The sequence below is a fragment of the Arachis hypogaea genome, chromosome 19 (assembly GCF_003086295.3).
Source record: "Arachis hypogaea cultivar Tifrunner chromosome 19, arahy.Tifrunner.gnm2.J5K5, whole genome shotgun sequence".
Lineage (NCBI taxonomy): Eukaryota > Viridiplantae > Streptophyta > Magnoliopsida > Fabales > Fabaceae > Arachis > Arachis hypogaea.
Genome location: NC_092054.1, coordinates 17716885 through 17734913, shown reverse-complemented (window position 1 = coordinate 17734913; position 18029 = coordinate 17716885). Strand labels below are relative to the sequence as shown.

Sequence of the window (18029 nt, the reverse complement as noted above, 5' to 3'; positions counted from 1 at the left end):
AGCTATGTTTGTATATCTTCTAAGTTCTTATTATGATTTGATACATGATAAATAGGTCACTCCCAATTTGGATTACAGAATAGTTCAAGTACTGCTAGAGGATGGGAATGATCTTGATAAATTTGGTTGTTAAAGGGATGTTTTTATTTACACTGGTATGCGATCAATTGAGATTATTTATTTATTTATTTATTTATTCTTTTATTTTCTGTTATTTTCCATCATTTTTTGTTTCTGATTTAACGATAGAAAATAAAAATAAAAAATTGTGAAAATTACTTAAACTTCGGGGGAAATCACATTTATTGATATGAAAAACTCTGAAATGAATAAAAAAAATTATATTATGATATATTTTTTCTCAATATTTAGTTCTTTTTAACTATCAAATTCATTGGATGAGGCCTTCTCCGGCGACTACTATGATTATACCTCTCCGGACGGTGGAACTTGATCAGGGGTATCCAAGGACATTATCTCTGACAAAATAGCATGAAGCAGATGAATGAAAGCCCCTTTTTACTTAGGACAGTCGATTCCCAACATCATCAAGGTACATAGATTCAACCCAGATATTTTGATTGCAAAAAAAATTTCCTAAAAACAGTAAAAAATAAGTTTATTTGAATAAATATTAAATAAAATAAGTTTAAATTTTTTTCCTTGCTAATATTATAGTAGATTTAGAATTATTGTTTGTTTTGGACAATCTTTGAGATTTTTGAATTTTAATTTTAATACTTTATTTGAAACTAGCTGTGCCTTCTTTTTAATTCTGAATACTTTTTTGTTTGCCTTTTCTAGTGCTACATTTTAGTCTTGATCCCTTGAATTTTCACTATAGTATTCAATTGGTGTAAGACCCATAACTTTTGAAAAATGGCTATCATTAGCTAATTTCAAATTCAGTGTTTCTGTAGTTTTAATTTCAAAAATTTCTTTATTAAAGAAAATTAGAACAAGTTTCGGTTAATTGAATTTGAAATAGATTAAGATTATTATCCTATTTTACAATTATTGAATTATTTTCTATATTTAAATTATAAAATTAATAATTATGAAATAATAAAAATTTTATATAATTTGAACTAAATAGTAATTAATATTTTAAAATATTAATAATACTATTTTAAAAAAATAAAAGATTTAATTATGTTATTTTTAATTATTGGATTTAGATATTTTATTAAAAATAAATTATAAAATAGATAAACAAATAGTATTTTCTATATACAATTAATGTTAGATTTAATTTGAGTTTCAATTACTATATTATTATCAAATTTATTTGATTTACCAAAGTGCTCCTAACCCTAAGTTTTAAAAATGAAACCTAGCTCCCTCAAACCCACGCAGCCGCAGCTGCTTCCCCCCTCTACCCTAAACACACACCCAGCCATCTGAAGAAGAAAGGAAACAGAAATTTGAGCGAGAAGAGGCAGGAAAGGGGGAAATCAGAAACACAACACACACCCACGAAGCACTGTTGGCCGAACGGAGAAAAGGGGAGATGAGGAAGCACGGCGCCGGCGGGCGTCACTGCCGCCGCGCCGCCGTGTTGCATCAGGGAGGGTGAGTGAGCGAGAAACAGACACGAGAGGGAGAGGGTCGCGCCGCCACGGTCGTCCAGGAGAAACGCTGGAGAAGGAGAAGCTACTGCGCTGCCCAGAACCGCGTCGAACTCGCCGCCGTTCAGGCTCCAGTTTACCGTCACCATCGTGCAATCGCCGCCGCGAGGTAGCCATGCATCCGCTGCCGTCTTCGCGGGGCTTGGGTTGCTGCGGTCGCTGCTCGCCGTGAAGCCCGTCGCTGTCACGTGATGGAGGAGGTTGCTGTGCCACCATCCGAGTTTGCTGCTGCAGTCGCCCGTACTGCTGCCGCGCTTCTTCGTTCTGTTACTACTGTCTAATTGATGTAAGGCATTCTTGCTCCTGCTTCAGTTTGAGTTAGCCTTGAATTTCCAGAATTGTTACTGTTATCCGATTTGAATTTATCGTTTCTGCTTGCTGCCATGGCCACTTCACGTTGTTGCTGGTTCGGTTTAAAGATTGCTGCTACTTCTGGAATCCCAAATCGGAGAGGAGAGGAGAGGAGGCGTTTAACCTTGTCACGATTGCTGCCATGGGAACAGGTCCTGGAAATTACTAATAGAGCAGGCTGAGTCACAGTGATTCTGGCTGCCGAGGACGGTTATGTGGCATTCGGGACCATTGTTGAAGCTTCTGTCCTTGGGTTCGGTCAGTATCCCTTAGTACAGTAAGTATCTCTGCCGTGAAACCTTCCCCGTTCATATCCCGTTATGTGTTTTAAGGTTTTTGCAATAATAATGTTTTCTAGGATTAAGTTGTCGGAGCCACATGTTGCGCGTAAGGGTTGTTTCTGCTGCTGCGAAAGTGAACAAAGCTGGGATGCAAGCTGCCGGTGATTTTGGGTTGAGAGAGAGGGTTCCTGCTACGCTTTTGGGTTATGGTTATGCATTTTGGGGTAGGGGCTTTTTCCGAAAACTCTGTTTTACATATTGGGGTTATTACATATGGATACTGATGTGAGACATGGTATATGTGGTGATTGTATTAGTCTTATGTATTGTCTGGTTGACTTGAATGATTATGAATGTTTGTTTGACTGGATTGCTGTGCGGCTTGCGAAACGAAATGTTTTTGAAGTTGACTATTTTAAAGATTTGAGGTCGAGTTTGATCCGTTGGGAATTGATTTGAGCGGAGTTGATTTTCTTAATAATGTGAAAAATAGAATACTCTTTTGGATTCAGCCTGGTTTGCTTTAAATGATCTGGTTTTGATAAATGATTGTTGCTGAACCGTTTCTTTAAAGCGTTAGAAATGAGTTTAATCGACTGATAATGATTTGATTTTGAAACGGTTTCCTTGAAATACGAAAATGAGGTGACTGTTGGATTTAGCTTGCCTTTAAACTGATTTTGGATTTTGGGCTGTTGAAAAGGATTGTGGAACGGTTTAGTTGGGACCCGAACCGGGTGGCAAAGTCCAAGTTTTAGGAGAGGTGTTGCCGAAATTTCTATAAAATCCTAGACTTTGACAAGTTATTTGGAAAAGTAAAATATTTGAGAAATTGTATTAATTAATTTATTAAGAAAATATTTATGTTTTCGAGCTTAATCTATTTAAGTAAACTATATGCCTCAAGTTCGATTTATTTGGAAATGAATTATTTTACCATTTGAATCCCTGAATGAAAGTATTATCTTCTAATATTGGTTTTAATATAAAAAGGGGCTCTTGCTTTTGGTTATACTTAAAGGCTTAGTTCAGAGGAGCTCTTTGTGACTTTAAAGGAAATGGGACTTTTGATCGAATAATTACGTTTAATACCTTTTTGTAAGAGGTTAGAGAATTGGTTTCAAGAAGAAATCTGAAAGTGGTTTGATTCAAATGGACTGGTTCCATTCCAAGTGAATGGATTTTTGGATTGGGTTGGAACTCGTGATTTTGTATGACTCGGTTTCATAATAAATTCAGTTTTTATTTACTTGAACCGAGAATCCATGATTTTAAGAGTTTCAATGAGTTTCTAAGGAGTTGAGATAGGTTGTCCTTCCCTAAAGACTTGGGACTCTGTCGAGGAACTTTTGTTATAAAATCTCATTGTTGGATGGGTGATTTTGAATATTTCAAAGAGATCCTTAACTTGCTATGTTTTTGGAAGTTTTGGAAAGAGAATGCCGATGGTGGCTTTGTTTTAAAAGGGAAACTTACTTTGAGTACAAGTGGCTTATGAGCTTGAGATGATTTGAGAAATGAGATCTTTAAAGCCAAGGTTGAAAAGAGTTGAAATTTGATTTCAAAGTGAAATGAGTTGAGAAAAAGTGATTTATGGCTTAAATGCCGATTTTATGAATTTGATGATGTTGAGTGGTGGAAGTGCTATTTTGTTATGAGCTGGAATGACTGTGTATGATAATGATTGCAAAATATGTTATGGGCTAGATGGCTGACTATGAATTATGAATTTAAGCCGGAATGACTAAGATGAATGTTGATTCATGGCTGAGAATGAATGCATATATGCTGAAATATTGATAATTGTGATTTTGCACTTCCACTATCTGAGATACGGGTTTCCCTGGATAGTAGCAGTGGCTAGCCACCACGTGCTCCAGGTTGAGACTTGATACTCTGCTGACCCTATGTCGTAAGTGTGGCCGGGCACTGTGAAAGTCCCGGATGAGCTCGCCCCTATGAATATACACCAGTGAGGGTGTTGGATATGGATTATGATTATGATCACGATGATGATCGAGAATAACTCGAGTTGGGGATGCACGACAGAGGGATAGTCCAATGGTTAGTTACCAGGACTTGTTGGGTTGGCTATATAACCGACAGATGATATCATCAGCTACTAGGACAGGCATGCATCATATGCATCTGTGTGACATTGTTTAGGTGTGCATATTGTACTTGGTTTGCATTTGTGATTACCTGTGATTAACTGCTATTTGTTCTACTTGCTGTAACTGTTTGTTTGTGTTTGAACTTCCTATCTGTGTTTGCGACTGGGACTTTGTTGGACTGTGATTATTGGTTGGGTTATTTGGGCCTAGGGCCGTGGTTGAAATCAGATGGACCGATGGTTGGTTTCGATTTTGTGTTTCTGATTTGGAAAAATATGAAAGGGTATTTGGTTCAGCTTAGATAAACCTTTTGAAAGGCTTTTGAGTTTTTAAGAATTGAACAGCTCCTCTTTCAGAAAAGATTTTTGGATTTCTCTTTTATAATAAACCGTTGATTTTGAAAAGATACATAAGGCGGTTAGCAATCACTGTAACGATTTTATCTCTCGTATCCTATTATAGTAATTCTGCAACCCTACGGTGGGAACCCTTTCGAGGATGATGTTCTCGCCCCCCTACAATTTCCCCTTTCAGGATATGGATGTAGAAGTCACAAAGAGCTTATCTAGTTGTCGTCGTGATGTTTGTATTGCTTTAGTTATTATATATTGTTCCCTCGCCTTTATCTTTATACATTATGTACGAGGGATAGGAATTGTATTGGTTAATGCTTGTAAAGTTATTATATATAAATATATATATGTATGTACTCTTTGTGAGTTTTTGTAAGTTGTATGGTATGTATGGATGCATGTTTCATAATAAAAGTATTTTGGGAGCGGTATTGTGGTTTAAAGTTTCAAACAGACTCATATTTTAGTATTAAATAGTATAAGAGTCGTAATGTCCGAGCTATCAGAGTCGCGCAGCCGGAAGCGTGAGTTTTGATAGTTAGGATGTTACAATTTGCTTTTATCTCCATTCCAAAATGCCCTCAATACTTACAATCTTAACGAAATTAGAAAATGCTTTGACAATAAATTCTGGACATTTGCTTTTCAATATAGTATTTTTCTTCTGATTGTCTGCAATGTATTCATTGCTCTCACTTTGGACTTATGTCAATGATAGGCTCATATGGATCTGTTTTGCGGTACAAGAGCATTGAACGTTTGAAGCCTATTGGAAAAGATTCACTTCTTGGTGCCAGTGGGGAAATAAGTGATTTTCAGGAGATTCTACGCTACCTTGATGAACTTATGTGAGCATTTTTTTCTCCCAAAGCAAAAATTGTTACCGAGTATGCACTGGAATTTCAAATTAGGGAACAATAGAAGGGTCTGCTTGATTAAATGATTTAGCTTTACATATTCTTGGTTATTCATATGTTTTGGACATAGAGTAAAGAAGTATATTTAGAGTAAAGAAGTATATTTTTCACCTTTTCAATGTTACAAGTTGAAATTTACCAAGTAACTCTGATTGAGTTTCGAATCGTTGCAAAATGATATTTTTGTTGTGCTTACTGTGATATTGAATATACAAGGTTTGATTTAATCTCCAATTATGGAACTTCTTTTCTTCCTTTCCTGATTGTGACTTTTAGGTCAATTTCAATTCTGTAATTTGTCAATTTTCTATTTCTTTTTTTTTCTCTCTTTTTTAATTCTTGTTGTACGATCTTTTTTCAAAACTTTCTTTTATTCTGTTTTGATAATTGTACAACTATGATCTCATAATTTTTAAACTATTATTGCATGATTGTTGTGCCTCTGTACGGTTAGGAGAAGCCCTACAAACTTTCCTTAGGCATCAATGGAACAATGGCTGACCTAGTTGCTCTTGCTTCCTCCCCTTGAGCTATAGAATCACGTTGCCACTTTAAGTGCAAGTAAGTTGACTTTGATCATTCTTTTTAATTAGCAAGAGAATCATAAATCAACCTTCAAATAGAAGAACCTGTTCTCAGTTTCAGTTCATTCTTTTCATGACTACTGCATACATAATTCTTTTTATCAATAAGTCTTTGTATTAGGTAGGTGTTTGATATTCACAGACCAGAAGGGACAGGATAACATGTTGGGAGGGTTAAGCTTTTGTTATTTTCTGTAGTTAGCCTTTCTAAAAGTTGCTTCCTGACTCACCACCTGTGAAACATTTCTGTTGAGGCATTTTTATTTTAGTTTTCCGAGTCTCTAATGATGCTGCGTACTGTCTACACTATCTTGTGCATTATTATGATTTCTAATTTGGAACGGTCCTGTTTGAATGTAGATAACGTCGGTTGCTTTCCCAAGAAGATCTTCATGCATTTTAATTAACACCGAACTCCGACCATGCGAAAATTATGCTCTTGCTGGATCCATTTCCTCTTAGTGTGATTTTGCAATTTGTAAGTGTTCATTCGGTTTGCAACATGATATATTTTGCAGTGTGGTTCTTATTGTTTTTATCTGCGATCATTTGCACATTGGATTATATAAAAATCACTTTTCATAGGTATTGAAGTGTCATTCTGCTTTTACTTATGTGGTGGAGAAAGATTCCTAGGATTGTACCTTTGCTTTCATACTCTGGTTAGAAGTTGATAACATGGTACTGACATAGACCTCTCTGCAATTCAGGCACCACCTGCGATAGTGTTCTCTTCCGACTGTGCAGGACTCGCAGGTAATTTACTTGATTGTTGTTTAGCATGATTTATATAATCTTACAGAGTCGTTTGGTATTGGTTCAAGCTTGAACCACGTTTGAGTTCTTAAGGAAAGTTTTACATGAACACAAGAATATCTCTTCAAAAGTGAAGAAAGATCTGATTGTTGGTGATCTGAGTAATAATTTTTAACTAAAATACTTTTCATTGTGGTCTATAGATTTCATTCGAATCATTAAAAAGTATTACTTTTTTCAAACTATGATTATGGTGAATATTAGTTGGTTTTAATTTTCTTTGAGTTGATTAAAATTTTATAAAAATGTGTTAATCTTATTTTACTACAAGATTATATAAAAAAATATTTAATTAAAAAGAGAAGAGAAGTTGAGAATAGAAAAAGTCAGTTTTTTATTACTTGAACTCAAGATCATTAATTAGGTCCTATTAAAAAGACTTTTAATACCAGAATTATTAACAATAATCAATTTTTCTTTTTAACATGTATCATATTTAAGAAGGACCAAATATTTTATAAAAAATAAATATATTTGTAATTATTTTTTTATCTAATTTTCATAATTTGTATGTTAATAGTTTTTATGTCACGTAAAATTTTGATCAATTATTTATTTATTTATTGTTTTTTTTTAGCTTTTTGTGATTTTTCGTCATTTTTTATGCTAATTAACAATAGAAAAAAAAGTTGAAAAAATTGTGAAAATTACTTAAACTTTAGGATAGATAAAATTTATTAATATAAAAAACTCAGAAATAAATAAAAAAATAATTCACGATATATTTTTTTCAAGATTTAGTTCTTTTTAATTGTCATAAATACTAAAAAAAATAAGTGCTTCTTAACAATTCGAATATTAAAAATCTTTTTAATCATTAGTAATTAATTCTTCATAACAGTTAAGTGTAATTTAAAAAAAAAATGTAAATATCTATTTTTATCTTTCTTTAATTTTTCCTTATCTTTAAAAAGATCAGAAGTAATCACCAACAAAAAGTAAAAAGCCAAACGTCACCATCCACTTGCCCCACTTTTCCCCAGACAAAAAAAAAAGAAAGAAACGTGACAAGAGCAAACCTACTGAACCTCCTTCGTCTCTCTATGTCGTCTCACGTCACTCAACCCGCAAACCCGACCACCGTACTTTTCCAGATTCAAAATCCCATATCCTCCTACAACATACGAAGCTGTCGTCATCCGCGGTGGCTCCCAGCGCTTCCAATTCGTCCGACAGACCAATCTCCCGCATTTTCTCGGCGAATAGTTCTTTTTCTTGAGCTCTTGACAGATCGAGACATTATACTTCACCCAAATAACAAGGGACGTGCTGTCTAGGTAAATCCTCTGAAAACTGAAAACCGAAGAATCAAGTTTAGCTTTTGCCCTAATGGTTGCACTGGTAACGCAGTTTTTTGTTTAGTATTTTTCTTTTGCTTTTCTTTTCAGTTTTGCTAGCTTTCTTTGCCTTTAAACTTTTTTTTTGGACATGCATGTATCATTCAATGAAAGCTTAGCTGCCAATTTAAAGCAAAAGAAATAGTTGATTTTCTGAAGAAGGCATGTCTCATACTTCCTTGAGCGCAACATCCCATTTGTTTTTGTTTATGCTTTCTGTTACCATGATTTTAATTTTACATTTAAACTTTTTTTTTCTTCCTTACAAGGATCAGTTATTTTGCAAAGTACTCCAACTATTAATCCCAATTTCATATTATTAGGTATGACTTTATTCTTTTAAGTTTTGTAATATCTTCCTCAACTTAAAAAATATAGCCATTGTTTACATTATTTTATCGATTATTTTAAAATATAAAAATAGTTTTTTTGAAATTACTTTTATCATATTTATAATTTTTGAATATTCATTTTGGTCTTTTATATTTTATTATTGATTTAATTTTTGTATATTTTTTTTTCATATCGTTTATTATGTATATTCTAATTAACAAATTCATAATTCATGATTGTTTGTTTAAATAATTATTAGTAGTAGTGGTTAGCTTTCTGAAACTTCTGAACATTATAATTAGGATTAATAGAAATTCAATTTACTAGAATAAATAACAATATTTTTGTTCATTTATTTCTTCTTTTGTTTATAAACGGTTGCTGTTCCTTCTTTATGATTCTAGATTCAATTTTATCACTTGTTTTTCTTGAATTTGTTGAAATCTTCTATTAGGGTTTACTTTATTATAATACTCTGTTTTGCAGTAAGAGATAAGATCTTTGGTACGGAGTCTATCTATCTCATAAGGCTGAATGGCGATGCATGCCGATAGAGAAGATCCAAACAGGTATGGTGCTGAGTATTAGAGAAAATCTTTTCTTTGCTGCGTTTTCAATTTCATTGAAGTCTCATCTATTTTTTCATTTAATATATTTCATATTAACTTGTGAAAATTTTAATGTCAATTAAATATTGATGTTATGCCATCTATAGTTTTTTTTAAATTCTTTCTCATATTTTTCATATAATTTAATTTTATTGGCTTTTCATTCATATGTAGGCCACATTTCATAACTTGTCGTAATCTCTAAAATATGTTGTATAGTAGTTTTCCAAAGTGGTTTCTTGGGTATTTTTTCAAAAATATGTTCTTAATTTGTTACTTTTTTTTGGTATAATTAGTTAGTTGGTTTCTTGGTTAAAAGTCTCCGTCTTAACCTCTAATGATACTATTTTGTGCTAATAAGAGGTTTTTAGCAACCCAAGAATATTGGCCCAACGGAAAAAAACGGATTTTCAGATTTCGCCTTTTCAATGACCAGGTAACCAAATATATTATGGAATATTATATCATGCATGTTAACCGATTAAAGAGGTGGGTTAAATATTTAACTTCGAATGCTTTGTTTTTAATTTATATTCAGTTAGTCGTCTTTTCTACTTTCCTCTTCTTGATAGTTTTATTTGCCTGTTAGATAACTTTGATTAGCTAACTCCGAGTTTCTGTCTAATCTGAAATGGGTGTAGACTAGAACTCTAAAAAGATTAATTTTGATAAATTATCAATGTATATTCAAAATAAATAATATAATGTTTACTAATCATACATATAATGATAGTGACTTTGAAAATTAAGCATTTATTAATACGTGAAAACATGATTGGATGTTTATGTAGGTGTTTTGGTTTCAGAATCCATCAAGATAACAGCAATTTCTTTTTCATTGTTTCTTTCATCATTGTTTCTTTCAAAACTTCAGTATTTTTTCCTGGACATTCAAAAAGACCTGATATGTGTTTCTTATTTAGTTACTTATTTTTGTGATGCTCATTATAATGCCAGTTCATTTAGGTGATTATTTGCTCAGTTGTTAATCATGGTAGATTTAAATGTATATATACTTCTCTTTGCTAAATGATTATGTAATATTATGTGATGCATTTTTAGCATGCTTTTGTTAGACATGAATTAACTTTAGGAAGAAAATTGAATATAGGGTGAGAGAGCTTTTCCCCCAACTTTTGTTTCAACTCATGGCGAAGAATTAGGGACAATGTTCTATGTCATTGATGAGCTAGATAATTGTTTACTGGAGCTGAGAAAAAACAATGATCAGTTGCTTATAACTGACACCTCATTTGAACATATTAGATCTTTCTATTTTATCAATAGAGGGGCATCTGTTCAATTTAGATATGTCGATTTCAGAATTTTTTTTATTTCATTGTTGAATCACGACAACCAGCCCCTCTAAATTCACCTCGATCCTGACTCATGTGTGCCTGAGGTAATGGACCCAGAGACACTTGATAATGTATTAAGAATGTTCCACATAAAGTATACCAGGATTAATGAGGACTCATCACCTGATGTGATGGTTCTATCTGGGTCTGAACTATCTGATGATGAGTTTACAGTGATGAAAACAATGATGAAGATGGGACACTAAAAGGGGATAATCTGGATAATCCTATCGATTTGTATGGTGGAAGCACTTTATCAATGGAGGTCAACGAACAAAGTAATGAGACAAACGAATTGTCTGACAATGGGTAATGCTAAATGTAACTTTTTTTTCTTGTGTTTTGGATTTTAATATTTTAATGTAGTGACTAACATGTTTAAAATATCCTAAATCAGAGAGGTTTATTTTCAAAAGACCATCGGATCTGGGTCAATTTAGACTGGTAAGTTGATCTCAAAAGAGTGATTTCTTTATTTTTTTCTTGCAAGCTTATTAAATATTCTTCCTAAATCTGTTATTTATTGTGTATGAAAATACTATGTTTATCTTAACTATGAATTATTCATTGCAGTATTTGTCCTCGAAATTTGTTTCATATCTTAAACTATTTGGAGATGGTTCGATTTGGACGATCACTAGTCCACGTTCCAGAGAATACAATTTAAAGGAGGGGGACAACATTACCTTGAAACTCGACTCGCTATCTAACCGTCAGATAGAGTGTTGATTCAACGATGTTAGGCCTCCTATGTATAACTCTGTTTGATAGATATTTTGAAGTATATGTTAAACTGTTTTCGACATATTTTGTTTTTTAATTAATGAACAAATTTATATATGTTGTAAATATTTTCTTTTGCTGTCAATAGATATCTTGACAATCTATGTAGTTTACTATTATGCATAATCTTAAAAACATAGATTGTCAAGATTGATAGCTAAACAAAATATTTACAACATATATAAATTTGTTCATTAATCAAAAAACAAAATATGGCCAAAACAATTTAACATATAGTTTAAAATATCTATTAAACAGAGTTATACATAGGAGGTCTAACATCGTTGAATCGACAACTCTATTTGGCGGTTAGGTAGCGAGTCGAGTTTTAAGGTAATCTTCTCTCCCTCCTTTAAATTGTATACTCGAAAAGATTTATTCCACCTGACCCCAAACTTGCATTCTCCATCTCTTTCTCCACTTTTCAGTAAGTTGAAAAAGAACACATTCTTCTATACATTGGAAGGTGGACCAGTGCTCGTCCAAATCGAACCATCTCCAGATAGTTTAAGATATGCAGTAAATTTTGAAGGCAGATACTGTAATGAATAATTCTTAGTTAAGATAAAAATAGTATTTTTATACACAATAAATAACAGATTTAGGAAGAATATTTAATAAGCTTGTAAGAAAAAAAAAATAAAGAAATCACTCTTTTGAGATCAACTTACCAGTCTAGATTGACCCAGATCCGAAGTGATGGTCTTTTGATAATAAACCTCTAGAGTGTATCTGATTCAAGATATTTTAAACATGTTAGTCATCACATTAAAAAAATACCGATTTATACCATGATATTAAAATCCAAAACACAAGAAAAAAAAAAAGTTACATTTAGCATTACCCATTATCAGAGAATTCGTTTGTCTCATTACTTTGTTCGTGGACCTCCATTGATAAAGTGCTTTTACCACACAAATCTATGGGATTATCCCCTTCCAGTGTCCCATCTTCATCATTGTTTTCATGTCTGATAAAAATTCATCATCAGATGGTTTAGATCCAGATAGAACCATCACATCAGGTGATGAGTCCTCATTAATCCTGGTATATTTTATGTGAAACACTCTTGATATGTTATCAAGTGTCTCTGGGTATTAAGGTGAATTTGGAGAGGCTGGTTGTCGTGATTTAATAATGAAATAAAAAAAAATTTCGAAATCGACATATCTAAATTGATCAGATGCCCCTCTATTGATAAAATAGAAAGATCTAATTTGTTCAAATGAGGTATCAGTTATAAGCAACTGATCATTGTTTTTTCTCAGCTCCAGCAGTAAACAATTATCTAGCTCATCAATGACATAGAACATTGTCCTTAATTCTTCGCCATGAGTTGAAACAAAAGTTGGGGGAAAAGTTCTCTCACCCTATATTCAATTTTCTTCCTAAAGTTAATTCATGTCTAACAAAGCATGCTAAAAATGCATCACATAATATTACATAATCATTTAGTAAAGAGATGTATATATACATTTAAATCTATCATTATTACCAACTGAGCAACACAAGAGAAAAATAATCATCTAAATGAACTGGCATTATAATGAGCATCACAAAAATAGGTAACTAAGTAAGAAACACATAAATGAAAAAATACTGAAATTTTGAAAGAAACAATGAAAAAGAAATTGCTGTTATCTTGATGGATTCTGAAACCAAAACACCTACATAAACATTCAATCATGTTTTCACGTATTAATAAATGCTGAATTTTCAAAGTTACTCTCATTATATGTATGATTAGTAAATATTATATTATTTATTTTGAATGTACATTGATAATTTATCAAAATTAATCTTCTTAAAGTTGTTGTAGTCTACACCCATTTTAGATTAGAAAGATCAGGAACTCAGAGTTAGCTAATCAAGTTATCTAATAGGCAAAAGAAACTAACAAGAAGAGGAAAGTAGAAAAGACGACTAATTGAATATAAATTAAAAACAAAGCATTCGAAGTTAAAGATTTAACCCACCTCTTTAATCAGTTAACATGCATGATATAATATTCCATAATATATTTGGTTACCTGGTCATTGAAAAGGCAAAATCTGAAAATCCGTTTTTTTTCCGTTGGGCCAATATTCTTGGGTTGCTAAAAACTTCCTATTAACACAAAATGGTATCATTAGAGGTTAAGACTGAGACTTTTAACCAAGAAACCAACTAACTAAGTATACAAAAAAAAGTAACAAATTAAGAGCATATTTATGAAAAATACCCAAGAAACCACTTTGAAAAACTACTATACAACATATTTTAGAGATTACGACAAGTTATGAAATGTGGCCTACATATAAATGAAAAGCCAATAAAATTAAATTACAACATGAAAAATATTTGAGTAAGAATTTAAAAAAATTATAGATGGCATAACATCGATATTTAATTGACATTAAAATTTTCACAAGCTAATGTGAAATATATTGGATGGAAAAGTAGATGAGACTTCAATGAAATTGAAAACGTACCAAAGAAAAGATATTCTCTAATACTCAGCAACATACCTGTTTGGATCTTCTCTATCGGCATGCATCGCCATTCAGCCTTATGAGATAGATAGACTTCGTATAAAGATTCGAGAACAAACAAAAGATCTTGTCTCTTACTGCAAAACAGAGTATTATAATAAAGTAAATCCTAATAGAAGATTTCAACAAATTCAGGAAAAACAAGTGATAAAATTGAATCCAGAAACATAAAGAAGGAACAGCAACCGTTGATAAACAAAAGAAGAAATAGATGAACAAAAATATTGTTATTTATTCTAATAAGTTGAATTTCTACTAATCCGAATTATAATGTTCAGAAGTTTCAGAAAGCTAACTACTATTACTAATAATTATTTAAACAAACAATCATGAATTATGAATTTGTTAATTAGAATATGCATAATAAATGATATGAAAAAAAGAAAATATACAAAAATTAAATCAATAATAAAATATAAAAGACCAAAATGAATTTTCAAAAATTATAAATATGATAAAAGTGATTTCAAAAAAATCCTTTTTATATTTTAAAATAATCGATAAAATAATGTAAACAATGACTATTTTTTAAGTTGAGGAAGAGATTACAAAACTTAAAAGAATAAAGCCAAACCTGATAATATGAAATTGGGATTAATAGTTGGAGTACTTTGCAAAATAACTGATCCTTGTAAATAAGAAAAAAGACTTTAAATATAAAATTAAAATCATGGTAACAGAAAACATAAATAAAAACAACTTAATAAGAATGAGATGTTGCGCTCATGGAAGTATGAGACATGTCTTGTTCTGAAAATCAACTGTTTCTTTCTGTCGCTTTAAATTGGCAGCTAAGCTTTCATTGAATGATACATGCATGTCCAAAAAAAAAAAGTTTAAAGGCAAAGAAAGCTAGCAAAACTGAAAAGAAAAGCAAAAGAAAAAATACTAAACAAAAAATTGCGTTACCAGGGCAACCATTAGGGCAAAAGCTGAACTTGATTCTTCGGTTTTCAGTTTTTAGAGGATTTACCTGAACAGCACGTCCCTTGTTACTTGGGTGAAGTATATTGCTCTTGTCACGTTTCTTTCTTTTTTTTTTTGTCTTGGGGAATGGTGGGGGCAAGTGGGTGGTGACGTTTGGCTTTTTACTTTTTGTTGGTGATTACTTCTGATCTTCTTAAAGATAGTGAAAAATTAAAGAAAGATAAAATAAAAGATATTTACATATTTTTTTTTAAAAAAATTACACTGGACCGTTATGAAGAATTAATTACTAATGATTAAAAAGACTTTTAATATTCGAATTGTTAAGAATTACTTATTTTTTTTAGTATTTATGACAATTAAGAAGAAGAACTAAATCTTGAAAAAAATATATCGTGAATTATTTTTTTATTTATTTCTGAGTTTTTTTATATTAATAAATTTTATCTATCCTAAAATTTAAGTAATTTTCACATTTTTTTCAACTTTTTTTTCTGTTGTTAATGAGCATAAAAAATGACAAAAAATCACAAAAAGCTAAAAAGAAAAAACAATAAATAAGTAAATAATTGATCAAAATTTTACGTGACAAAAAAATCATTAACATACAAATTATGAAAATTAGATAAAAAATAATTACGAATATATTTATTTTTTTATAAAATATTTGGTCCTTCTTAAATATGATACATGTTAAAAGAAAAATTGATTATTGTTTATAATTTTGGTATTAAAAGTCTTTTTAATAGGACTTAATTAATGATCTTGAGTTCAAGTAATAAAAAACTGACCTTTTCTATTCTCAACTTCTCTCTTTTTAATTAAATATTTTTTTTATATAATCTTGTAGCAGAATAAAATTAACACATTTTTATAAAATTTTAATCAACTCAAAGAAAATTAGAACCAACTAATATTCACCATAATTATAGTTTGAAAAAAGTAATACTTATTTTTTAATGATTTGAATGAAATCTATAGACCACAATGAAAAGTATTTTAGTTAAAAATTATTACTCAGATCACCAACAATCAGATCTTTCTTCACTTTTGAACAGATATTCTTGTGTTCATGTGAAACTTTCCTTAAAAACTCAAACGTGGCTCAAGCTTGAACCGATACCAAACGACTTTGTAAGAATATATAAATCATGCTAAACAACCATCAAGTAAATTACCTATGAGTCCTGCATAACCGGAAGAGAACACTATCAGAGGTGGTGCCTGAATTGCAGAGAGGTCTATGTCAGTGCCATGTTATCAACTTCTAACCAGAGTATGAAAGCATAGGTACAATCTTAGGAATCTTTCTCCACCACATAAGTAAAAGCAGAATGACACTTCAATACCTATGAAAAGTGATTTTTATATAATCCAATGTGCAAATGATCGCAGATAGAAACAATAAGAACCACACTGCAAAATATATCATGCTGCAAATCGAATGAACACTTACAAATTGCAAAATCACACTAAGAGGAAATGGATCTAACAAGAGCATAATTTTCGCACGGTCGGAGTTCGCTGTTAATTAAAATGCATGAAGATCTTCCTGGGAAAGCCACGGACGTTATCTACATTCAAACAGGACCATTCCAAATTAGAAATCATAATAATGCACAAGATTGTGTAGACAGTACTCAGCATCATTAGAGACTCTGAAAACTAAAATAAAAATGCCTCAACAGAAATGTTTCACAGGTGGTGAGTCAGGAAGCAACTTTTAGAAAGGCTAACTACAGAAAATAACAAAAGCTTAACCCTCCCAACACGTTATCCTGTCCCCTCTGTGAATATCAAACACCTACCTAATACAAAGGCTTACTCATTGACAAAAGCATTATGTATGCAGTAGTCACGAAAAGAATGAACTGAAACTGAGAGTAAGTTCTTCTATTTGAAGGTTGATTTATGACTCTCTTGCTAATTAAAAAGAATGATCAAAGTCAACTTACTTGCACTTAAAGTGGCAACGTGATTCTATAGCTCAAGGGGAGGAAGCAAGAGTAGCTAGGTCAGCCATTGTTCCATTGATGCCCAAGGAAAGTTTGTAGGGCACCTCCTAACCGTACAGAGGCACAACAATCATGCAATAATAGTTTAAAATTTATGAGATCATAGTTGTACATATTATAAAAACAGAATAAAAGAAAGTTTTGAAAAAAGATCGTACAACAAGAATTAAAAGAAGAGAGAAAAAAAAAGAAATAGAAAATTGACAAATTGCAGAATTGAAATTGACCTAAAAGTCACAATTAGGAAAGGAAGAAAAGAAGTTCCATGATTGGAGATTAAATCAAGCCTTGTATATTCAATATCACAATAAGCACAACAAAAATACCATAGACACTCCCTCGTGAATGCAACATATCATTTTGCAACGATTCGAAACTCAATCAGAGTTACTTGGTAAATTTCAACTTGTAACATTGAAAAGGTGAAAAATATACTTCTTTACTCTATGTCCAAAACATATGAATAACCAAGAATATGTAAAGCTAAATCATTTAATCAAGCAGACCCTTCTATTGTTCCCTAATTTGAAATTCCAGTGCATACTCGGTAACAATTTTTGCTTTGGGGGAAAAATGCTCACATAAGTTCATCAAGGTAGCGTAGAATCTCCTAAAAATCACTTATTTCCCCACTGGCACCAAGAAGTGAATCTTTTCCAATAGGCTTCAAACATTCAATGCTCTTGTACCGCAGAATAGATATATATGAGCCTATCATTGACATAAGTCCAAAGTGAGAGCAATGAATACTTTGCAGACAATCAGAAAAAAAATACTATATTGAAAAGCAAATATGTCCAGAATTTATTGTCAAAGCAGTTTCTAATTTCGTTAAGATTGTAAGTATTGAGGGCATTTTGGAATGGGGATAAAGGCCAATTGATTACTATAGTGAAAATTCAAGGGATCAAGACCAAAATGTAGCACTAGAAAAGGCAAACAAGAAAGTATTCACAATTAAAAAGAAGGCACAACTAGTTTCAAATAAAGTATTAAAATTGAAATTCAAAAATCTCAAAGATTGTCCAAAACAAAGAATAATTCTAAATCTACTATAATATTAGGAAGGAAAAAAAATTTAAACTTGTTTTAT

General features: G+C 31.7%; 1 protein-coding gene and 1 long non-coding RNA gene across 6 annotated transcripts; both read left to right on the top strand.

The window, feature by feature from the left end:
• The first annotated feature begins 1303 nt into the window (after positions 1-1303).
• On the top strand, positions 1304-9752 carry LOC140182481 (proteasome subunit beta type-4-like). 5 transcript variants are annotated; one of them, XR_011878131.1, is made up of 10 exons: positions 1304-1914; positions 2048-2256; positions 2338-2484; positions 5446-5575; positions 6099-6205; positions 6589-6706; positions 6939-6984; positions 8028-8321; positions 9201-9283; positions 9686-9752. XR_011878131.1 is itself a non-coding variant. In XM_072228881.1 (7 exons), the coding sequence occupies exons 3-5, from the start codon at positions 2358-2360 to the stop codon at positions 6121-6123; spliced, it is 282 nt and encodes a 93-aa protein (XP_072084982.1). In that variant the 5' UTR covers positions 1304-1914; positions 2048-2256; positions 2338-2357; the 3' UTR covers positions 6124-6205; positions 6589-6706; positions 6939-6984. The 5 variants fall into 5 exon arrangements, 4 of the variants coding, with proteins under 4 accessions (XP_072084982.1, XP_072084983.1, XP_072084985.1 ...); XM_072228881.1 differs by lacking the exons at positions 8028-8321; positions 9201-9283; positions 9686-9752; XM_072228882.1 differs by lacking the exons at positions 8028-8321; positions 9201-9283; positions 9686-9752 and having other exon boundaries at positions 6814-6984.
• Positions 9753-16072: 6320 nt separating this feature from the next.
• On the top strand, positions 16073-16871 carry LOC112779906 (uncharacterized). Its single transcript, XR_003190908.3, has 2 exons — positions 16073-16211; positions 16317-16871. It is a non-coding gene; the product is annotated as an uncharacterized lncRNA (long non-coding RNA).
• Positions 16872-18029: the final 1158 nt, after the last annotated feature.